This window comes from Kwoniella botswanensis, chromosome 1 (assembly GCF_036426115.1).
Source record: "Kwoniella botswanensis chromosome 1, complete sequence".
NCBI lineage: Eukaryota > Fungi > Basidiomycota > Tremellomycetes > Tremellales > Cryptococcaceae > Kwoniella > Kwoniella botswanensis.
The window spans coordinates 1,172,662-1,195,783 of NC_088599.1; the positions used below are offsets into that span (position 1 = coordinate 1,172,662).

At 45.2% G+C, this 23,122-nt stretch overlaps 10 protein-coding genes across 10 annotated transcripts; 5 read left to right on the forward strand and 5 right to left on the reverse strand.

Moving 5' to 3' along the window:
• Positions 1 to 54: 54 nt before the first annotated feature.
• Positions 55 to 1,062, reverse strand: L199_000445 (uncharacterized protein; the record flags this gene model as incomplete). Its single annotated transcript, XM_064886212.1, has 4 exons — positions 55 to 197; positions 333 to 429; positions 498 to 585; positions 653 to 1,062. The coding sequence occupies 4 exons, from the start codon at positions 1,060 to 1,062 to the stop codon at positions 55 to 57; spliced, it is 738 nt and encodes a 245-aa protein (XP_064742284.1).
• A 278-nt stretch (positions 1,063 to 1,340) lies between these two features.
• L199_000446 (uncharacterized protein) lies at positions 1,341 to 2,979 on the forward strand (the record flags this gene model as incomplete). The annotated part of the gene is made up of 3 exons (XM_064886213.1): positions 1,341 to 1,964; positions 2,095 to 2,766; positions 2,848 to 2,979. 3 exons carry the CDS (start codon positions 1,341 to 1,343, stop codon positions 2,977 to 2,979), a joined length of 1,428 nt encoding a protein of 475 aa, XP_064742285.1.
• Positions 2,980 to 3,305: 326 nt separating this feature from the next.
• Positions 3,306 to 4,218, reverse strand: L199_000447 (uncharacterized protein; the record flags this gene model as incomplete). The annotated part of the gene is made up of 3 exons (XM_064886214.1): positions 3,306 to 3,760; positions 3,816 to 3,887; positions 3,999 to 4,218. 3 exons carry the CDS (start codon positions 4,216 to 4,218, stop codon positions 3,306 to 3,308), a joined length of 747 nt encoding a protein of 248 aa, XP_064742286.1.
• A 611-nt stretch (positions 4,219 to 4,829) lies between these two features.
• Positions 4,830 to 6,637, forward strand: L199_000448 (uncharacterized protein; the record flags this gene model as incomplete). The annotated part of the gene is made up of 4 exons (XM_064886215.1): positions 4,830 to 4,988; positions 5,050 to 5,116; positions 5,192 to 6,336; positions 6,440 to 6,637. 4 exons carry the CDS (start codon positions 4,830 to 4,832, stop codon positions 6,635 to 6,637), a joined length of 1,569 nt encoding a protein of 522 aa, XP_064742287.1.
• Positions 6,638 to 6,981: 344 nt separating this feature from the next.
• Positions 6,982 to 9,108, reverse strand: L199_000449 (uncharacterized protein; the record flags this gene model as incomplete). The annotated part of the gene is made up of 9 exons (XM_064886216.1): positions 6,982 to 7,216; positions 7,287 to 7,373; positions 7,431 to 7,663; positions 7,784 to 7,924; positions 8,018 to 8,337; positions 8,395 to 8,526; positions 8,583 to 8,609; positions 8,668 to 8,709; positions 8,775 to 9,108. 9 exons carry the CDS (start codon positions 9,106 to 9,108, stop codon positions 6,982 to 6,984), a joined length of 1,551 nt encoding a protein of 516 aa, XP_064742288.1.
• A 568-nt stretch (positions 9,109 to 9,676) lies between these two features.
• Positions 9,677 to 11,518, forward strand: L199_000450 (uncharacterized protein; the record flags this gene model as incomplete). The annotated part of the gene is made up of 8 exons (XM_064886217.1): positions 9,677 to 10,001; positions 10,069 to 10,109; positions 10,170 to 10,315; positions 10,388 to 10,478; positions 10,548 to 10,849; positions 10,935 to 11,115; positions 11,211 to 11,381; positions 11,438 to 11,518. 8 exons carry the CDS (start codon positions 9,677 to 9,679, stop codon positions 11,516 to 11,518), a joined length of 1,338 nt encoding a protein of 445 aa, XP_064742289.1.
• Positions 11,519 to 11,846: 328 nt separating this feature from the next.
• L199_000451 (uncharacterized protein) lies at positions 11,847 to 13,878 on the forward strand (the record flags this gene model as incomplete). Its single annotated transcript, XM_064886218.1, has 7 exons — positions 11,847 to 11,971; positions 12,037 to 12,132; positions 12,352 to 12,610; positions 12,692 to 13,104; positions 13,258 to 13,622; positions 13,706 to 13,779; positions 13,852 to 13,878. The coding sequence occupies 7 exons, from the start codon at positions 11,847 to 11,849 to the stop codon at positions 13,876 to 13,878; spliced, it is 1,359 nt and encodes a 452-aa protein (XP_064742290.1).
• Positions 13,879 to 14,243: 365 nt separating this feature from the next.
• On the reverse strand, positions 14,244 to 16,173 carry L199_000452 (uncharacterized protein; the record flags this gene model as incomplete). Its single annotated transcript, XM_064886219.1, has 2 exons — positions 14,244 to 14,429; positions 14,518 to 16,173. 2 exons carry the CDS (start codon positions 16,171 to 16,173, stop codon positions 14,244 to 14,246), a joined length of 1,842 nt encoding a protein of 613 aa, XP_064742291.1.
• A 297-nt stretch (positions 16,174 to 16,470) lies between these two features.
• L199_000453 (uncharacterized protein) lies at positions 16,471 to 18,093 on the forward strand (the record flags this gene model as incomplete). The annotated part of the gene is made up of 6 exons (XM_064886220.1): positions 16,471 to 16,540; positions 16,590 to 16,779; positions 16,847 to 17,416; positions 17,487 to 17,593; positions 17,654 to 17,757; positions 17,887 to 18,093. The coding sequence occupies 6 exons, from the start codon at positions 16,471 to 16,473 to the stop codon at positions 18,091 to 18,093; spliced, it is 1,248 nt and encodes a 415-aa protein (XP_064742292.1).
• A 460-nt stretch (positions 18,094 to 18,553) lies between these two features.
• Positions 18,554 to 23,036, reverse strand: L199_000454 (uncharacterized protein; the record flags this gene model as incomplete). Its single annotated transcript, XM_064886221.1, has 6 exons — positions 18,554 to 18,936; positions 19,001 to 20,892; positions 20,962 to 21,699; positions 21,769 to 22,678; positions 22,743 to 22,896; positions 22,965 to 23,036. The coding sequence occupies 6 exons, from the start codon at positions 23,034 to 23,036 to the stop codon at positions 18,554 to 18,556; spliced, it is 4,149 nt and encodes a 1,382-aa protein (XP_064742293.1).
• Positions 23,037 to 23,122: the final 86 nt, after the last annotated feature.

Sequence of the window (23,122 nt, forward strand, 5' to 3'; positions counted from 1 at the left end):
ACAATCACGCCAATGAAATACAGTTGGGTTTTTTCTCCTGGTCGTCTGCTTCTGTTATCTTCTTCTGAATATAGTTTTCTTTGCTTGTTTTCGATCAGCCAGCAAACCCGATTCTTCCAAATGCATTCTTGCTAATTTGAGGTGGTAGGGTTGTAAAGGTCCTGTGGGATGCGCTGAATGGGGTTGAAGATCTTTGGCTATGCCATAGTCAATGACCAATGATCAGCTCTTTATCCGATGTGAAAGAGTATACATGTATTGCGAGCAGAGGCTGAAAGGATCGACAATATCTATATCGCGGAGGGTATGAGAGAACTGAATTATCAACGTACCCAGCTCAATCACATCAGCTATGAATATCTTTGCCATACCCGCTACTACCATTGATATCTGGGGTGAAGCATGTTGATCGTATAATTCTCTGTTGAGCTGTAAACAAATGACATGAAATTCAGCTTTGATCCCTAATATTAATGAGATAAGATGAGAACACTTACCCTCTTGATTGCGTTCTTGTTGAGAGCGACAGTTGAGAACGTATCGAATCGTTTGGCCTGTTCGGCATCCAGCTGATCGCGCAGAAGGCTAATAACAAATCATTATGATTTCAATATGTAGTACTCTGGATCACTGTTGCTGGTGATACACTTACAATGTTTCTGCTCTTCTTTTCTTCCCTTTCATATCAATCTCCTTTTCTCTCTCCCTCTCTTTCTGCCTCTCCATTTTCAATTTCAACCCTTCCGAGATATCTTTATCCGTCCTTTTGGATGTTCTAGGTACCTCCTGACCCCCTTCACCTTCACCTTCACCTTCTTGTTCCTGATCCTGTTCACCTTCCTGTTCTTGCTCGTGATATTCCTCGTCGTCCTCCTCATCATACTCCTCATTCAATCTTCTCCTAGCCCTCGGTACAGCTATCAAATCGTTTTCGTCCACATCGTCATCTTCGTCCAACAATACTCTGTCCAAGCGACGTTTCTTGCCCGTTCGTTTCGGCGAGGAAGCTGCTGATGGGGCGGGAGATGCTCGGGCCGAGGAGGGGAGCGCTAAGTGTGACATAACAGGATACGCCTCATGGATGGGTGTGATTGTGACAGAAAAGAGAGACAAATAGGAGATGGGCTGAGTTATATATATCGGTGTGATGCGAGAGACGGAGACGGAATCAAATTTGGGTGGTTGCTCTGGTACAAAATCAAGCTTAAATTCTGGTTGCGACAAAAAGAGCAGTGAGTGAGATTGAGGTAGATTTTGTTGACCTATTGTTCTTGTGCATACACATAATCCCACCTGTCGACAGTAGAATCACCCTGAGAGTGTCTTCAGCCAAAATCAGAATGAGAGGTCTCACCGCCATTGGACCAGTGCGAAGCGCACTATTGGCCAAAGACATACCCCTCTCTCAACCATACCTCCACACCCGACAACTATCTTTATTCCCTTCTTCCAGCTCAAACAGTCGTATACGGCATGCCTATTCAACGCCTACTCCAGCACGTCTCAGACCCTCGTCTAGACCGAGGATATCATCCCTTCTTCCCCTCCAATCCCAGCGTATATCCACTCCATCGTCCATCCGATCCTTCTCAGTCCTCCCATCCTCCCTCAACCCGTCTCTGCCAGAAGTGATAGAAGAAACTCACGCAATCTCAACGACCGATGAAGCCCTCACTCCAGTCTCTACAGTATTTGACCCCATCATAGACCCATTATCGAACTTCCTATTGGAAATGAATCATCCGTTCGGATATGGAGTATCCATCATATGTATCACTCTACTAGTGCGGACGATGTTCACCTTGCCTGTCTCTTTATGGCAAAGGAAACGAGCGTTGAAGACTAAGCAAATTGTGGAACCTGAATTGAAGATAATCAATGAGAGATTGGCAAAGTCCATAGCAAGGGATTATAGGAAGGCGGGGAAGGGGTATAAAGAGTATTTGTTGGAAGTGAGGAGGCAGGTGAGTTGAACTTCCATACATCGAGTCTTTCTGTCATCTCATACCCTTTCAAATGTTATATCCTCGCAACATGTTGCATTTCTCATAGACTGATACTGATCTTACTTTCACCACAAACTCACTGTGATAGGTCGCAAAAGCCCAATCTGCATTACACAAGAAACATTCCACCCACCCTTTTATAACCACATGGGCTCCTCTCCTAATGCACATACCAATATTCGTCACTCTCTCACTGACCATACGACGTACATTGGAAGTTACAAACTCACCATTCTCCAACGAGAGTTTCCTATGGTTAGACCAGCTAGGCGAAGTCGATCCATATGGTGTTCTTCCAATTGTCGGATCATGTCTGGCATTTGGTAATGCCGAGTTAATAGGGACGAGGAGAAGTCAACAGTCTGTGAAGACAGATCAGGTCGATAACGATAGTATAAGAAATCAAGTGAATAAAGAAGATATATTACCTACTCCGCAACCTAGATCCCAACCTCATCAAGATGGTCCAAAACCTCCGCCATCAGGTTTATTCTCGCACAAACAGAATCCTACAGCCCATAGCCATTCGCATAGATCCATTCCTACTTCGAACAGATCACGCGGATTGTCTACTTCCTCATCAGCCGGTCTAGCTCAAAAGCCACCAAAGGGAATCAGTCCTCTGGTAGACGTTCCCCAGGGAGATGTCCCGGCACCATTCTCTCCTGCAAGACAACAGGAAATAAGAAGGAATTTCTTAGCTGGAGTGTTGAGGTTTAGTGCAGTAGGGTTCGGTCTGATAGCTAGTCAGATGCCTGCTGTGAGTAACTGCAGCTCATCTGTACCCCATAGATATATACTTTCAAGGGATAAGACTGACTGGTGGTTTCTTGGATATCAGGGAGTAACGCTCTACTGGGTAACTTCGATAGCATTTTCATTGGTCCAGAATCTAGTACTCAGCTGGTGGCCTCAGTATAAAGCCCAACGAGAGAAGGCGAAACTGTTGGCGGAAATGGCAGTAGAGAGATAGGTCGTACAATATCCGCACTTTGCGTGGACGAAGAATACTTCAAAAGGACGAGGAAACGAGAATCAGAAATGAAGCCGATGCAAGTTGTCCTTTGCAGGATACTAGGATAAACACATATAGATAATAAATGTCAACATCTCAGCTCATAAATCATAATGTATTGTACCGGATGTATCTCTAGTTTGTCTCGATCAACGTTTTTTTATCTCATACATAACAATTCACCTCTTGACACTACGATATATGGCATTTGTACTAAAGTTCTACCTTGTAGTAGTAATCTATTCGCTAAGTAAACCATGATCTTCTAGTTTGTATACTACTTACTACTTCTCATCATCCTTCATCAGATCACTCTTCTCTTTATGCCCCCTCCATTTCGGTAAACCATCTTTCACATCTACACACCTCCTTTCGTAGAAGATATGGCAATCAGCTTTGAGTTCCGAAGGGAAACCTTGAACTTTCCTCGCTCCCTTGCCCGAATCACCTTCTTCACCGTGATTGCCATCTTTGTTCTGTTCTTTACTTTGTTTGACCTCTTTGTGAGTTCGTGTCCATTCAAAGGCAGGTGGGAAAGCCATGATCATGTTCCTACCTTCATCCATCAATGGTGAACCGCAAGCCCTACATGATATCTTTCGTGGTAAGGGTGTGGGAGTAGATGACAAAGGATGGACTTCTCCGTGAGCAGATAAGAATCCAATCCATTTGGAATCGGCATCGGAGTCGAGTCGGACGTTCTTCTTGTGGAATATACATGAATGTTGATATGGTGCGCCTAAGATACCCCATAAGCATTTCAGACGATGCACGAGGGTAGTTGATGGACTCACCATGTAATCGTTGACAGTCTTCACAATGACAGATCTTTGATCCAGCCGGATCATCATTGTACACAAAAGCGACTGTTATCCCCAAATCACAGTCCATCAGCTTTGGCTCACGATACCTTCTCCTGAACTCCCACACGTATCGCCCTCACCTCTCTGCCCTCAAGAGTGTTTACGATCACATACCCTTTCCACACCAACAACTTTCTCTCCATTTCGTCTCCCAACCATCTTTATCCGCTCCCACACTGAATGGAGGCTCTTTCAACCAATCATCATCTTGGTGCTTCTCTTGTTCTTTCTCGTCCGACTCGTTCGCTTTGGTAGATGCCTTGGAATGATCGTGGTCCGATCGGATGCGCTTGGTAGCTGGTCGGACTGTCTCTGGTACGTCGTCTGAAGCCATCGTAGATATTGAAAATGGAGGTCCGTCTTTTTTCAAAGTAGCTGATGTGATGATCGTATAGTCTATCTATTCTATATCTTGTATATATGTAACGTCTATCTGAGTTTCACCCCTCTTCTATTTCAATCGATCGAAGATACATTGTTAAACATTGACGTCAATCCCAACAGATCGATCTCAAGTTACGAAATGCTGGAATCGAACTACGGGGTCTCCACTCCAACCACATGTCTTCCACATGGCACTACAGGTCTGTTGCGTCATGATGGAGAACGACCTTTTCTATTGCTTCCGGCAGGGTGCGTAATCCCCCTTTTCACGCTAAATCAACGGGACCTGTATTAGATCACATGTATTTCGTATTTGTACCGTCTTTGACTTTGGGGCACATTGGATCACCGCCCGCCCAAGTCCATTCCCGCCGGCATCAATTTATAGGGGAGAATGATGTTCGTTAAAGTCGATGCCAAGGACTATCCGGACTGGCAGAAGGGTTAGATGGAAATGGTTATAAGAAGACGACGTTGTCAGGTGGGATCGAGTGATCCCTTCCACCAGCATTCGATGGTAGATTATCCTATTGACATACCCATTTGAAAACCGACTGCAAAATGTTGCGAAGGCTTACAACGATCTCATCAATAATACTATCTTTCACGTCCTTGGTCACTGCCCAATCGACTTCGACCGCTCCTGTGCCTACCGGTGTACCGGTTCAAGGAGATTATAATGGACCGCTGAGACCAAGAGTACATTACTCACCTCCCAAGGTATGCCAGACCTAAATCTCAGTCGGACAATTTGAGATATATGCTGATCCTGCCTTTGTAGGGATTTATGAACGATCCTAATGGTTTGTTCAAGGATGTCAATGGAACATGGCATCTGTATTACCAATGTGAGTGTAGCTGCACTCACCTTGATCACTGAGAAAATGAAGCGAACATTCAGCTGATGCACCTCTCTACATTAGACAACCCCACGGACGTCGTCGCAGGCAATCAACATTGGGGTCACGCTACATCCCCAGACCTATACACCTGGACAAATCAACCTATCGCCTTATTCCCCCCTAACTCCACTGCGGGCGTATTCTCAGGATCCATCGTCGTTGATCCAGAGAATACATCAGGGTTCTTTTCCAACACTACAAATGGAGTAGTCGCCATTTATACTTTGAACACTCCAGAGAAGCAAGTTCAAGAGATAGCTTATTCGTTCGATGATGGATACACATTCACTTCTTACTCTGGTAATCCCGTGTTAGATGTCGGTTCCAACCAATTTAGAGATCCGAAGGTTATTCGATACGGCGATAAATGGGTGATGGTCCTTGCTTTCGCCTCCGAATACGTTATCGGTATATACACTTCACCCGATCTCAAAGAATGGACTCATGCGTCCAACATATCTCACATCGGGTTTTTGGGAGTTCAATATGAATGTCCAAACCTGGTCGAAATACCCATTCGAAATAGTAGTACCGGTACGGATAAAGGATGGGTATTGACTATCTCCATAAATCCCGGTGCACCTCTTGGTGGATCTATCACCCAATATTTCCCGGGAGAATTCAACGGAACTCATTTCGTTCCTCATGATGGAGCTACTAGACTGAGTAATTTCGGTAAAGACGATTATGCTGGACAATTCTTCTACAATGAGAGTGTATCGATAGGATGGGCAAGTAATTGGGAATATACAAATTTGGTACCTACCGCAAACGAAGGGTGGAGATCATCTATGACTTTACCCCGAGAGAATTATCTGATAGATACTGGTGTGAGAGGCTGGGAGTTGGTTCAGGAAATATATCATATACAACCTATCTTATCCAACCAACTAGCATCATCGGACAACCTGATTAATACAACTTCCCAAGTCGACTTTGGTAATTCGACATCAGTCTACTTCGATATGAACATTACCTTCCCTGCCGATGTCACTTTCTCAACTTACGCTTCTATCAACTTCACTTTCTCTACTCAATCTTCCAATGAACAGTTCAAGGGAGGATATATCTTAACCGGTTCCACTCCTTATACGATTTGGGTAGATAGAGGTAATACAAATGGTTTTGATCATCCTCTTTTCACGAATAAGTTCTCGGCAAGTCAGGTGAGTATCATTTCCCTTGCGCTGAACCATATGATAAGAGGCATGGTGGTGATTTCGCCAGTCCATAATTGACTTGCTTATGCTGACTTCACACCTGGAACAGCTTGAACCCGCTAAAAGGATCCAAGGTATAATCGACCATAGTCTATTCGAAGTCTACGTGGATAACGGGTCAGTCGTAGGGACCGTAGACGTGTATCCTAGCGAACCATTCACAGGCTTATCGATCGGGACTGGTGATCTACCAGAGGGAACGACTGTATCTTTACAGGTCTGGGGATTGAAAGATACCTGGGCGTAGTGGCTTAGTGCCTTCGTAATCCAACTCATAATACAGTACCTTGATCAAGTGGACAATATTAATCGTAGCAAAAATGAATTTCTATAATATTTGATAATCAAATTGCATTTCTAGCTACCTACTAAAGATAATCAAGCCAAAATAACGATCGGACAACGCAAGACAACCTGATACTGTACTCCGTGATTACTCGATTCACACATCTATACAATAAATCACACAGAAACGGAAACCGAAGTATAGTGATCCAATTGAACATTCGAAAAGCTCTAAATAACCCTGATTCAGCTTATAAGTGCGGTAAGACTGATCCAACTGAATGGAAGAGGAATGCCTCAACGCTTTTACAAAGTATAACGGAATTTCAAATCCTGTTTATCAGTCAAATCTTCGAATTCTCCTCCATCGGGAATCGAGGGATCGGGAGCTTGACCGGCAGCTACCATCTGATCTCTGAGCTTGTTCTGTCTAGCGTAGTAGATTCTCAATAACAAGAATAATACCACTTGACCGGCCATACAGGCTAAACAGGTCGTGTATCCTGAGATGTAAGCTGGAGTTTGGCCTGAGACCCATGCACTAGAATCCCGGTAGTACAAAATCAGCCTCGTTCCTTCTTTCCTTCACAGCTTGAAGAGAGGTAACGTACAGAGGACCGATGATATTCCCTACGCAGTATCCGATGAATGCCATACCTACTACTACACTTCTTTTGGTGAATCCAGCTGTATTTTGACTGTTACCTACATCAGCTCCATAGTTCCTATCTTTGATTGGGTCACAGTCTACTTACCCTGGGATACCCATACATAAAGCCAAAGAACCGACAAAAGAAGGCATTAACAATACACCAATGGTTTTTCCAGCTTTGTTCGAAGTTGGAAGAGTGATCTGAAGGATCATTCCGATAGCTGAAGGTAGTAACCAAAGTATCATACACCAGTGTCTGGCATTTTTGAATCGCATAGCGCAATATCCACAGGAAGCAATTTCGATGGTTACTGCTGCACCGTAGGCTATACCGAACTATCAAAGGGAAATTATAATCAGCGATCGGTGTGATGAAACGACATCGGCAGCTGGTTATTGGTATAGCACGAAAGAAAAGAACCGCTAGTCAATGTACGAATCGAGACTAAGACTTACCAAAGAAGATTGTAAATCTGTCCAGCCGATAGATTTGATTACCAGACCTTTGTAGGTGGATACACCGCCGTTGATAACTTCGTTCAATACACATGCCCAGAATAGAATATGTCCACTGGGATCAATACGGGGGTCCAAAGCCTAAGAGTCATACACAGTCATTATTGTCAGTCTCACTCTCAATCTCATTGTCAGTAAACCACAGTATCTTATGTTAGATTGGAGCTTACTCACTTCCTTTACTTGATCCCATTTCCATTCCCTGTTCAAGATACCTGTCCTATTACTTCTAATCCTCTCTACAGCTTGTACTTTCTGAGCGTCGTTCAACCACCTCACTCTCATAGGTGACGAAGGGAAGATAGCAAAAACCACAAAACTCCAAATAATAGTCATGATACCCTCAATGATAAAGATGTATCTCCAAGAATCCAATTTTCCACTGATGAGACCCATCCCATAAGAGATCAATGCTCCGATGGCGTTTCCTAGACCATTCATAGAGTACCAGATCGCTACTCTGAATGGCTGTTCTCGTCTCGTATACCACATTCCTAAATCCACGTACAGTCAATACAAACTCCTAAGATTGGAAGGGTGGATGGACATACCGGTTACGATGATATATGCTGGGGTAAGAGCAGATTCGAATACACCTTGGAAAAATCTCACAGCGGCGATATCGGCGAATTTTTGGGTAGCAGCTGAACACATGAGGATACCACCCCAGATGAACATGATCACTGGATTGAAGAGAAATCAGTATTGTGAAGTGGGTGCTATGATCTATACCACTCACCACCCAGGAATCGACCAATGTGGTAACCTAGTATCAAACTTGTTAGCTGGAGGTATCAGAAGGATGTCAACGATGGATCACTCACGTTGACTCAGCCAAGCTTGAGGGTATTCAGCAACGAGGTAACCTGCGCAACGATTTCCAAAACATTAGCAAGTCGGAACTGATCTCTTGTAGATATGTAGGACATACCGATATAGAATAAAGAAGTCAACAGAGAATATTCCTGTCCTACCAAACCCAGATCTTTCTTGACTCCAAAAACAGCAGCATAGGCCAAAGCTGATTTATCGATATATTGTATACAATATGAAATACACATCATAGGCATGAGGTACATATCGATTCGACGAAGTAATTTCTTATTTGACTCGTCGGTATATGTACCAATTGCATGAGAAGCCAAAAACGCATTGGCATCTTCGGTCTCTGGGATAGTACCTAGATGAGCATCGGGTCCCTGGGATTTATGGACGGGTACGACATGGACACCATCCACAGAAGATTTATCGTCGATAGTTGACATTGTGATATTGTCGGGTTAGTGTGTACAGTAGTTTATTTGAAGCTAGTGTAAGGACACATAAGTCTGAGGCTGACATGCAATGTCATCTGTATATATATCCATTTATTAAGGATAGCATATGGTATTTCTAACAGCATGGCAAGATAACACGATAAGGATCAATATGAAGTCGCTCAACCATCGGCCAACGAAATAAGGAAGACCCCATTCATGATTTGTCTCGTAAACAAAGTTGCGCGACAAACCTTGGCAAATCGGGAATAGTAGGGAAATTCCTATTCGCTCTTGATAAGGTCTTATCTTCATTTGGATCGAATTGGCCGACAACATCGAGGTCATCTCCGAAAACGCGTAAACCCAGTCAAATCAGTTAGCCGATCGATGCTACTCCGATACTCCATACTACAGCTGCATCGTTTCCCGAATGTACTTTGCATAGATCACTTGTATTGCTGTGAAACCTCTCTATACTCGACTCGACCACTCATTTTCATTGCTGGGGACCGTACCTTCATCTCTGTATCACCTACACTCGCCATTGCTTCTTCTCCTGAGGTCATCAACCGCTATGAAGCTACACCTATGTGCACTATTAGCCTTACTAGGCTCAATTGCAGCTTCCCAGTCCCAAAAACCACTCGAACCCAACCCATCACCATATGTACCCCTCCATCCAGAGCTTGTAGCCAGGTCAAGGGAGATACTGGTAAAGTACCCATTGATCGACACTCATATCGACTTACCAGCGACGATGCGAACGATCAACCGTCGACCGATGGATGCTATACCGAGATTGAACGAATCTCATCCTGGTCATTTCGACTTACCGAGAGCAAAGGCTGGTGGATTGGGTGGAGCGTTCTTTACTGCAAACGCACCATGTCCTGGGGCTTGTGAGTGAAGCCGTCTACTTCAATTGCGGATTCTGAAGGTTGATATATGGATTATGAATCCAAATAGATGGGAGAGATGTTGGGCCCGATTTCCTGAATCCTACCGAAGTGAGCTTTCACTGATATCAAGATACCTAAGGCTAATGATGTCGGCTAACTCAAGTATAGACTGTCCAACATGTTTTAGAATCCATCGATCTAGTAAAGAATACCTTGGCGTACTATCCTACTCTTATGAAAGGTGCTCGTACGGCTCAGGATGTGAGGGACGCATTTTCGGAAGGTAGATTGGCGGTATTGATAGGACTAGAAGGGTGAGCGTGTGATACCTCTTCATGTTCACGAGGTTAGAGAAGATACATATACTTATACAATGGGATATACAGGACACACGGATTAGCCAACTCCTTGAGCACCTTACGGATGTACGCCGAGTTGGGTGTAAGATACGTGACTCTCACCCATGTCTGTCACAGCGTAAGTCTTTTCATTTCCTACACAAACGGTAAGACAGAGACTATTGCTGACAAGATTGCTCTCACTCAGTCATTCGCAAGCTCTAATGGAGGAGGTGCAGGTACATCAGGATCGACCATCCCACCTGCTCATCCGGGTAACGGTCTGACACCGTGGGGTATCGAGCTAGTCCATGAGCTCAACAGGCTGGGTGTCATGGTGGATCTCTCACACACCTCAGATAATACCGCCAGGGATGCTATCAAAGCTTCCAAGGCACCTGTCGTGTGGACTCATTCGGGGGCAAGGGCCATCAACAATCATCCTAGGAATGTCCCTGATGATATTTTGCAGATGATTGGGGATGGGCCTGATAAAAATAATGGGATCATGTGAGTGCCATGTTATATGTCACAATACAATTTCTTGCGCATCATAACGACTCATATCTTGAACAACCTACGTCGACTCTCTTAGCCTCTCGGTGCTCTTCTCAACTTTCATTGATCCGAACAACGCCACTACGGCCCGAGTTGTAGATCACATCGAACATATAGCTAGAATCGTAGGGAAGAACCATGTAGGTTTGGGAAGCGATTTCAACGGTATCAGCTTGGCTGTGGAGGGTATGGAAGATGTTAGCAAATGGCCCAATATGGTAAGTCATTCAATCCCTTCATGGTGCTGATTAGCCTAGAGATCCGAGAGAAGCGTAAACTTAAACCACATTTTTGCTTTCCTGGTTATCCACAGATACAAGAGTTACTTTCTCGAGGATGGACAGAACATGAAATAGCTGGCATCATGGGTGGTAATCTGTTACGAGTGATGGAAGAGGTCGAAGTTGTCAAGAATAATTTATCGAATCTACCTCCTTCTCCTGAGATTTACTACAAGAGAACCGATCTCCCTGCTCACGAATGGGTGAGTAGTCTATCATGTTTAACGTCGGAAGGATCAAGCTGATATCGGCGAAATAGGGAGGTCCCAATATGGCTTATCTCGCACCTGATGTGCAGAAGATTGTAGTTCAGCAGAAGAGACTGAGGGATGAGCTGTAGTTTCTGGTGTTTTCATATTCTACATGCATACAGCAGTACATTCATTCAGCATCCCATGCTTTGGTTGCAGCATGCGGAGACCAGTCCATATCACGTGTTTTGGCACGTGGGACAACTTCGTTCACCTCTCCCGTCCACTTCTCGCCTACAGAGAGACATCTACCTCATCTCTCTTGACTTGCAACCTGAAAACTCAAGTATAAAGCAGTCTGATAGTATATTAGTGAATCAACAACCTAGTCCGACGATTCGAAGGAGGATTGTTTGAAGAGCTTCCGCTATATGCAGCTCGTAGAAAAGACGTAGATCTACGCTTACACTCTGCATCATGGCTCAGCCCCTGTCCTCCAGCGAGATCAATAAACTATGTGCAAATCTAGTCTATCAAGTCGCTTATGCGTTCTACGATACACCTTATATAATCATCCTGAAGATGATGATACATGATAATGTGTGAGCTGCGAGGAATTTGGGAAGATGTGATAGACCATGTAGCTGACTGCGTACGAATCGGGTAGAACGACAGAAATGGAATTAGCAAATAAGATTGGATTGTCAAGTCCTGAGGTGAGGAAGTATATGGGTACGTTACATACGCATAGGCTGGTACGACGGTGAGTATCTTTGTAGACTGGAGAAAACTGTCGGCAGGACTGTCTGACATAACTCATTCTCACTCTTACTCTTACGCTCACAACTCCACCATCACCTAATCCAACTCAATTGTTTACATATCTCCTGTTCCCCCATCCTATCCCCAATAACACACCATACGTAACCATAATCCCTTCGCTCTTCGGTTCTCCTCCTTCTCCATCGTATGTCATCCTTAGGCACGTAAACAAAGAGAAAGTACCCATACCCGAATGGCGACTAAAGCAGCTCGCTGCCCAACCTGAAAAACACCTACAGCCCGTCAAACCTGGACAACCTAAACCCGGTGCGATAGATAAAGATGGGAAACCTCTCATCATCGAAAGGGAAAGGACGAGAGATGTACATTATTGGTATTTGGATTATAGGGAGTTTGCGAATGTAGTGAAATATAGATTGGCGATGATGCGGAAAGGAATCGATGATAAGATCAAGCAGGTGAGTTATCAGAAAACGCAAACTGAATTGTAGGCCTTGTTATGGTTCGAAGTGTGCTGATCGACCTATTGTTCATTTCAGGAAGTCGGCCATCGAGGGTATATCTGTCCCCTAGACGGAAGGATGTACGATCCCCTAGATTTGTCCAACATATTCGACCCATTTACCAATACGTTCAAATGCGAAGATTGCGGATCAGAACTTGAAGAGCATGATCCCTCCACTTCATTAGATGGGACCATCACCACCGCTCAGGATGCAATGCAGCGATTCAACATTGCTACTGCACCGATAAGAGACGCTTTGAAAGCTGTTGAAGCTCAGACAGTGCCATCTATCAACATTATAGCGTGGATAGCGCAGAATGTAAAGACATCGGTGAAGGTTCAAGATGGAGAAAATAGGAACGGCGAAGAAGATAAGAAGTTTGAGGTTGTCATGGGCAAAGATGAGAATGAGGAGAAGGAGAAGGAGAGATTGGCACAGCAACAGAGGTGAGTGAGAGGTTTCTTACCACCAAGATCTGTCTGTCATAGATCAAGACGGTGAACCAAAATGATATCTCCATCCCACTCTTTTACCTCAACTATCCTGCACAGTACATTTCGACAGAAACGTATCACTAACTTGGTCCAATGTGATTGTAGAGAACAAAACGCTTTACCTCACTGGTACACCCACTCCACCGTCACAGGCGAAAAGACGACGTTGGGAATAGCCGATCAGAAGCGTAAACATCTACTCGAAGAGAGGAGTCGAGGACTGGGTAATGAGAAGGAAATTGAAGATGAAAGTCTGAAAGCTCATTATGAGATTTTGGATGATGATGGCGATGGTGAAGAAGGGGAATTTGAGGAGACTCCCACGCCTGCGGCTGTGGACGAAAAGGAGGTTCCTATACCGATAGTCAGGGTGGAAAATGGAATTATTGATATAGATGATGACGATGAGGAGGAGGGAATGTACGATGTTAAGCCTAATGGAGGAGAGGAGGGAGGGAGGATGATTACCGGTCAGTCTCACTTACCATTATCGGCAGTCTCGCTTATGGCCGTTGGATTTCGATGCTAATGAATGACGTTGCGCCTGTGTCAGTCAACGGAGTGCCCAAACGGATTGAAGATGTTACGGATGATGATCATGAATTGATGACAACTGAAGAATACGAGGTAAGCGTCCCTCCCCACTGGTCTAAACTTGATATGTGGAATGAGTGATATACTGATGGTATCGTTCGCTAGGCATATGCTCAAGCTATGTATGGATAGACAAGGGGAGGGGGAAAACCCACAGACCTGACCTCAGATTGTTTTCTGTCCACTACCATCCTGTTTCGAGACAAAAACAAAACAATCTTCTCAATACAGAAAGAATTTATCCTTGTAAACTTGTTGTAATCGTATCAATCATCCGCATACATGCATATATACATCAATCATCAGGATTACGAGTAACGTTCTCAGATTTTTTGGGTAAAGTGATTTAAGCGGGAATTTTTGCGTAGAGAACAGTACATGGTGAATCAAAACATAATCAACGCATACAGTATGCACACACACACATATATATATACAAATATGAATATACATGGACTACTACTGTATTAATATACTATTGTACTATGGATGCTAATCTATACACCAGGAATGATGCCCACGCTGAAACTCAACAATTGATCTTCACAAATCTTCCTCCTTTCTCCCGCTGCTATCCTCTCAGCTTCAGCATCAGCTAAGATCATAGCTGCGTGTCTCGCTGCAGATTGAGCACGTAGAGTATTATTCGATAAACTTATCATTCGGTGGTTATAATTCGATAACTACACAACCATCAACCACCAATTCCACAAGGTTACATATTAGCGTTGTCATATATGATGATACGATACGCTCAGAATCGGGACTCACCTCAATTTCCCATGATAATCCACCAAACGGAACTTTCAAACTTGGTAATTCGGCTAATATCCTACTTTCCTCTTCTTTAGCCTTCCTTTCTGCCAACTCAGCCTCACTGACAACCGGTACGAGTACCGGTACCGATACTGACGAAGTTCGATGCGAAGGTCCTGTAGGTGGATTGGGACGGGTAAGCGTTGAGGTAGGTTCGATGGAAGGTTTCGCATCCTGATGAATCACTGGCGGAGTAGGTGGACGAGCATCTATTTCATCTATCTTAGGTTTGATATCTTCCATTATACTTGGAGTGCTTGATGCAGCAGGGGATGAGTTACCTTGAGCTGCAGCAGCACGAGCTTGTCCGAATGGTTTTCCAGTATATGGGTTGATCACTACTGGACCGGGCGTGGGTGTAGGTGTAGGACTGATTGTAGTAGGTTCGGGAGTGGTGCTTTGATTTATACTGGTTGATGTTGATGGTGAGAGGAGAGTTTTCCTTTCTGACCACGATAATCTCGGTGTGCCCGTCACCCCTCCGGCAGTTGGTGGTGGTTTTGATGGATCTGATAATCCAGCCGAAGGAGTTGAGGGTGAAGGTCTGATTTCTTCTTTTACAACGGGAGCGGGAGCCGTTGGTGGGATTGATCGATTCATACCCAACGTACGACCCAGTGGTACAGGAACAGGTGTATTCAGATGAGCCAACGCTCTAGGTCCGGTAGGCGGTAAGCCTGGTATTGGTAATCTCTCTGAACGAGGTGCCGAAGGTGGTATTTTGTTCAGCATAGGTTTACCTATCGAACTATTTGATAGTGGTACAGCAACCGGTATAGGACGTGGGGGAGGTGCAGGAGTAATGGGGGTGGAAACTGGAGCAGGAGAAGGGAATCTTGATCTTTGTCTTGGAGGTCTCTCGGGAGATCTGCTCCTTGATTGATATCGCTTTACGGGAGATGGTCTGGAAGAAGGTGATCTGGTGGATATGGAGGAAACGATGGAAGGTGATCTTCCTCCTCTCCTCCTCACGGGTGGAGGCGAATAAGGTGATCGGGATCGCCTATAGTAATAATCCCTATCTTTATCTTTATCGCGCCAATCCCTCTCTCTTTCCCTTTCTCTCGCATAACCCCTATAAGGGAGAGGTGATCTTGATCTTCTCCTACTACTGATGGGCGGAGGTGGGGATCTAGGTCGAGGTGGTAATCCAGCAGGGTTTGAGCTAGACTTCACAGCGGCAGGTGCATTTTCGTTTGAAGATGGCAGAGGTGAAGTTATTTGACCTTCTTCCGGTGTGCCTGTCCTAGACCTTGAGCGTGACTTTGACCTGGATCTTGATCTTGATCTCGACCTTGACCGTCGAGGTTTTGGTGGTGAAGGATCATAATCGTAATCTCTTGATGAGACCGAAAACGATCTTCTCAACGGACTCCCTCCCCTTCTTCTACCACCATCGTAATCATACTCCCTATCTCTGCCGTATCCATATCCACCTCTACTGCCGTATCCAGGTTCATCCCTGGGATCTCGTCTGTCGTATTCTCTGTACCTCGAGCTCTCCCCTCTATATCGATAGTCATCCCTCTCCCTTGCGGCCCAGGGAGGTGATTCGTCTCTGTATGAGCGACGATATCCTCCTCGAGGTGGTGGTGATGGTGAGTGGGGCATGTGCGGGTGTCTTCCCGAGGTGTGAAAGTCGATGTATGGAGAAGAAGAAGCAAGACGGTGATATTTTCTCTTCGTTTCAACAGGGCACTCGCAAGACGACGAGTGTTGACGGAATCAAATTTTGTTTAAAGCATAGTACAATGAGATGATTTAACCGAAGTTTAGCCGATTGACTGGGCCGGTGGAGTACGTCCACCTGACCCAGGAAGACCCAGGATGTTAAAACTGCTTGTTGATCACTCTCCATTCCCAACGTCAAGACAGAATCCACGCACTACATCGAACGAGCTGTCAAGAATGCTGAGACCAACACAAGTAGCTCTGTCAAGAGCATCGACGATAGGTTGGATAGGGCTCGGAGCGATGGGTGAGTCAAGCAACTCCATACTTTAGCTGTCGCTGATGACTCCCGACAGGCCATCCCATGGCTCTCAACCTGTTCACCAAGACTTATCTAGCATCTCAGAATTCCAGCTCGTCTAGTGCACCAGGCTATATGATATGCGAGCAGGATGATGTCAGAGTGTCGTCGTTTCTGTCCAAATTGCGCGAGAGGGGAGGAGGTGAGCTAGCTGGGAAAGTTGAAAGAGTTGAGAATGGAAGGGAGTAAGTGTCAGCTGAGTGATGAGTGTCCGAATGACAGACGCATCTGATTGTGTGTTGTCCTTATCAGAATGTCCAAGATGGCTTCCAGGATACTTACGATGCTCCCTTCAACCCCACAAGTGGAAAGTGTCTATCTTGACTCGGCCAACGGTATTTTATCTGGACTCCAGACATTATCAAAGGACGAACCTCCGCTTTTACCCCTTGCCACATCAGACCAGAACGAGGGAATCGAACAACTTTCATCTTCTGCCACCATCTCACCTGGACCATCCACTCCGTCCCCTGTTGTACCACCCCTAGATTCATCAACCACCATCAGCCCTACCACCTCTTCTCAGCGGGAATCATCCCCTCACACCCTCTTGATAGATTGTACGACACTCTCTCCCGTCTCCGCAGCCAATATCGCAAAAAATATCCACGAATCTACAAGCGGGAAAGTAGTAATGTTAGATGCGCCTGTTTCAGGTGGTACCGTAGCAGCAAAGAAAGGCGAATTGACAATCATGTTTGGATCACCTTCCAATGAAGCTACGGAATTGGCATTACCTTTGTTACAGACTATGGCGGGAAGAGATAGGATAGTATATTGTGGTGAGAATGGGAAAGGTGTAGGAGTCAAGGTCTGCAATAAGTCAGTTATAGTTTTTGTTCCCAAGGCAGGATTAGAACTCTAACTGACTCATTGACCATCACATGTACAGTTTGATATTAGCCATAAATCAAATCGCTCTTGCCGAAGGATTAGCACTAGGTAACAGTCTAGGTATAGATCCGATTTTATTGCATAATGTCATCAACACATCTTCAGGTAAGCCCTGCTATTGACTATGTATGTTGGCAATAGCTGAACTATAGACATTACTAACAGGCCAATCGTGGTCATCAAGGGTGAATACTCCATTGGAAGAGATATCTGGATCGCCGGGAGAAAGGGGATATGACGGAGGGTTCCAAACTCGCTTGATGCTAAAGGTATGTCCAATCGCGATGGTCTTCGCTATACATCTATCTGTGAAATATACTGGGTGATTAACTGGATCAAGCACCCTTGCAATAAACGAGCATCGAGCTTATTGATGGAAATCTGTTTGTCGATTGTAGGACGCAGGACTAGCTCTCGAATCAGCTGCTGCACTAGATTTACCCATACCTATGACATGGGCTGCTAAGAGTATATACGAAGCTGTATGTAGGGAGGGAAAAGGTGAATGGTCGACTAAAGATTTCAGTGTGGTATATGAATGGATAAAAAAGAAACAGCTTGAAGGTGTTGAGAGGGGATGGAAAGCTGATCCGACCGAGACGTAAAAGATAATACCCAAGACTGTACTCCTGTACTGCTGTAAGTCCAATTCTGTATGTATGTAATTTTCAGTGTTTCAAGTCATCCTTATCCAAATAAATACATTGTGAAGGATTTCTTCTGTCCTGTTCGTGTATTGTAGATAATAAGGCAATGTTGCATGATTTGTATTGTATTATGGTGACTTGATGATTATGATGATGCATGATAATTTAACGTATATACAACTCTTACGGTGTATTCTATATGACATGATTGGGTTATTATGTACAGCTCTTACAGTATATTTTATATACAACGTCCACACTCTGTTACACTTCTCACCCAAAGTTACAATATCTCATATATACAACTTGAACATGATTTTTGGCAGTATCACAGTATCATACAGTTACGGTTTGAATTTGACAACATTGGTTACAGTTTTTATCTCCTTTCAACTTCATATGGGACATCCCACCATAACTACTCCTGCGAACCCACCCAATTCTCAGCTGAAAGATACCTCTGCCGTCCCCTCTCTTTACCAGATCGCTCATTCAAAGAAGGGTCAGGAGGAGAATGTTCGAACATTCTCAAATCCTCTTCGAAAGGATTCCCACCTTGGTTCCTACCTCTCTCAATGGGGTTGTCCGTACCTTCAATTTCAGTTCTCCAAGCATTGATGTAAGGTTGTGAATCGTTGGTATTCCTTATACTGTTTGTCGAGGGTTGTCTAGTGATATTACCTTGAGTATTGGTACGAGATACCTCGGTAGGTTCGTATGTGGCATCAACACCCCCAGTGATATCGGTGCTGGAAGTACGAGTACCGAATGAATTAGTCCCTCGTATAGGCGGTCTGAAGACTATTGTTCTCTATGTCAGCTAAGTCATGAGTATGAAATTGGTATCGCGCAGAGTACAGCTTACCTCTACCAAGAGCCTCTTGGGACAGCCTCCTATTCCTCTCACCAAAAGCTTTGGCACTAGGTTGCTTGGCATCCTTAAAATTCTTCACTACGGGCGTAGTACCCAGACTGAATCTTGATGGTGCCGACGCACGAGATTTCAGTCGAGGAGGTGAAGGAGGGGGATAAATATTTCTATACGCCTCGCTTAAAGTTTGCTTTCTTTTGATCGGGGGTTTAGAAACTGGACGAAAAGGTTCAACTTCTTCAACCTCTTCCTCTTCTTCGGTATCTGAAGGAGGATGAACTTCAGCTAAGACGTTCCTAGAGGTACTTGAGCGGGGTTTGTCAAAGTTGAGTAAAGCCTGTTTCTCCTTCTCCCTTTTCTTGTCTTTCAACCTCTTATCGTGAACTCGCTTAGCTCGTTCTTCTCTTCTTGCTTTCCGACTAGTACTGGTCGATCCGGAAGGTCGATCGGCGGAACTTCCTCGACTAGAACTAGTGACAAAAGTCTTGTTGATGTTTCGAGCAATGGATGGATCAAGTGGAAGTTGTAGGAGATGTTGAGTCACCTCCATACCAGTCATCTTTCGATCTGGCTCCGAACGACCGGATGGTTGTGGTGAAGGTGCTCTAGTAGGAGATCGAGCATTTGAAGGTACCGGAAGGACCAAACCTCCCCCGGTCTCTGGTGGCTTGACTGCCGTTTGAGAGGCTTGACGAGGAATGTTCGCAAATCTCACCTTCTCACTTGCCTCTCGAGATTTACTACTTTTTCGAGCCTTTATCTCTTCCTCTACTTGAGCGAGTTGCACGTCAAGCCCTGTCCATTGTGACGGCGTGATTTGTTTTCCGATCTCCGCCCAATCCATATCATCTTCAGGCAAATCTCCCTTATCGGTATCATTCTCTCCTTCGAGCTGATCAGCCTGGTGATCAGGCGACGCTGTTACTTCGGGTCGATCTTGAAGAGGTGTGACTTCCCGTTGAACATGCTCAGGCTGAACCATATCCTCTTGGACCATTGGCTCAGCGACATGTTCACTCATGTCCTGTTTGTACATCCCATCAAGCCTCCTGAATGTCTCCGATAATCTCTCAGGTGGTGATGGAAGAACGGGAGAACCACCAAACATTTCAGGGGTTCGACCAGAATAGGAACCGATTATGTCCAATTGCGAATCTTGAGTTGGCCACGGCTGGATAGGATCTTCTGCCTCATAGTAATTCTGCGGATTCCTCCTAGAAGTTTCGGGAGTATCATCGCTAAGTATGATATCTTCGAAAGGAATCAGCGGAGTGGCAGACTTTCTGAAAGCTTGTGGCATTTCTCTTCTCGGATTTTGTCTGGATGGAGGCATAGTGAAGAGATGGCTCAATATCGATGTTCCATCGGGTTCAGTACTTTCCGAGGGATCTTCATTGGGCTGAGGTCGATTCAATGTTGAGGGAGGTTGATTCTTGATGAATTTTAGCCTAGGTACATTCTTAGGAACGAGCGGTTGACCAAGAGAAGATCCTCTTCTTCTGAATGATCTTTGTGACGGTTCAACAACTATCTCATCCTCGATTTGAGGATCCCCTTGACTCGGAACCAATGGTACCAATGGAAGCTTGGGGGTGATTTCTCTAGTGATTGGGCGTTGTTTGCGAATCCCCGACTCGAACCTTGCTTTCCTTCCTGCGGAGATCAATTCATTCACTCTGCCTCCCGAAGGTCGACTGGCCGAGCTGGCAAAGTTGGGTGATTTTCGATATCTCGCCACGTATTCGGAATAAGAGATAGTTGGCATAGGTTTACAGGCGTGCTTCGGTACACCTTGCATTCGCTTGTAGCTCCTGCCACGGACAGCTCTGGAGGCGTGAAGAGGTTTTTTCGGTAATGTCAAGGTGTGACCAATTTTGCCGACGTAGCTGCAGTTTCCATCTTAATCAGCAAGCTGGTATGGACTTGGTATAGACCATGCGAAAGATTCAGCTCACTCTTCAATTCTAGCCCGGCAGGAACCACTTCTTGTCAACTGTAACCTCGGTTCATGTCTTATCATCGCCCTATGCCTCTTCTCGATCTCCCTCTTCCTTCTTTTCTTCCTTCTTCTAGCAGTGTCAGGGTCATATTCAGCCTGATCTTCTTTTCCTGCTTCATCGGATTCAGGCCACTTGAAGACCGTTGTGACAGGATATCTAGGAGTACGCCCTCTCTTTTGTCGATATCGAGGTGGTTGATCTTCATCTTCGCCAAACAAGCCAAGCAGCCGCTCGCCAGGAGGTGGTCCATTTCTAGTCCATCTCTTTCGCTTCTTACCAGGTCGAGGCGGTTCAGTATCATATCCCATATCATGACCTTGATCAAAGCCGCCTACAGCATCTGGCTCTGGTGATGTTGAAGAAGAGGAATCACGCCAGATGCTTGTAGACCCCTTTCTCTTAGCACCCCTGTAGGAAGATACTACAGGGGCGGGAGGTGGAGTGAGGGTAAGTCTTTGGGATGTGGCATGAGGAAGGGGATTACCATGTTGGTATGCATGTGATCTTCCTTTACCGTAAGTCTTGCTTTTGCGAGAGGATTTACTTCTCGTCTTGCGGCTTTGAGAAGGGGAGTTGTTGACGAAAGGAGTGATTTCAATTCCAAAGTGACGGGCTGGTGTGTCTCCCTCGGGATTACTATCGGGTACAAGCACAAGACCTCGATCGTTGGACTCCGAGACCGATGTATCTGAACTACATGTGAGACATCATATCAGATTAATTCCTCTACAGATTTCCTCAACAGAACACTTGAGAGCTTACTAGTTAGCTTCCGGGTGGATTTTGCCCTTCTTCTCTCTAGCCTTTTGCGCTCGCTTTTCCTCTTCCTTCTTCCTCCTGTCCCGTTCAGCTAGGAAAGATGGAGGTGGAATCCCCTTTCCCTGACTTGAATCTTCATCATCGCTAATACTCGACCTGACGTGAGATCGTCTGGTAGTCGGTCGCTGAATGGGGGATTCGATAAACTCGACTTCTTCTTCCGTTTCATCATCTTCTTCTCTCTGGTGAGGCTCTTGGTCGGAATCGGGTGAAATTGAAACAGCCAAGAAAAGCGGTTCTTTCTCTTTCTCTTTGGTATTCTGTGCTTGATTCTTGGCTTGGTGAGAGATATCTTTCATAGCATTCTGGCTGAATGAGATGTCAGGATCTTTCAAGCGATGTAATCGAGATTGAGGGGGAGGAAGTGGTAGAGGAGTATTGTCGACCATTCGAGGGTTGATCGCGGTGTGTTGTAGAGCGGGCGTTCGAAGCCTGGTAGGTGGTGGTGAAGGAGATGAGGTTGGTAGGTCTTTAACTTTCCCTTCATTCCCAGGAGTGATTTGAGTATCTTCCAGCTCGTCAATCTCTTCTTCTGCTTTCCGTTTCTCCGTTTCAGTACGATCGTCTGCGAGAGATTCCCGGACTGGTTGAGGTTTGGGATTACTTATCCAAAATCCATGTTCATTCCATTCACCATCTTCTTCCTCTGGTTCTTTTTCTTTGTCCTTATCCTTCTTCATGGAACACATCCCTCGTCTCGCACCTCGTTTCTTACTTGTTGCTGAGTCTGGAGCGGACTTAGTGAATGACAAAGAACCTGATCTGGAGGAAGGAGTCTTATGTGGATTGGAGAAAGATCCTTCGACCTGCGGAGCAGGCTTGGGAGTGATAGCGTCCAGTAGACCGTGGTGACCTGCAGACGGGAGGATATGAGCTCGACATATTTGGTAATCGCACGAATGGGCAAGTGAACTCACCATGTCTTCGTTCATCGTTCTTCGTTCCACCTGTACCATCTTTCTTCCTTCTCTCCGTGACACTTTCGCTCAAGGTCTTGGCAAGCTGCTTGAGGGAGGTCGACGATTTTGCATCTGTACGTTGATATTTGCTCTTAGTGCTTGTTCCGACATTCTATACGAGAAGTATTAGCTCGACTATGACCCAAGGTAGCTAAACATTGACGAGAAGGAAAGACCCACTTTCACTTTCTCCTTTACTGGCTCGGCCTTCTTCCCACCATCATCTTTGGCTCTAGTAGACCAGGATGGCATCTTTCCCACTTTCTAACTCTCATGCACTCTCCCTAAACCTATAAGATACCTACGAAGCACCTCACGATTGACATGTATTGGTAAGA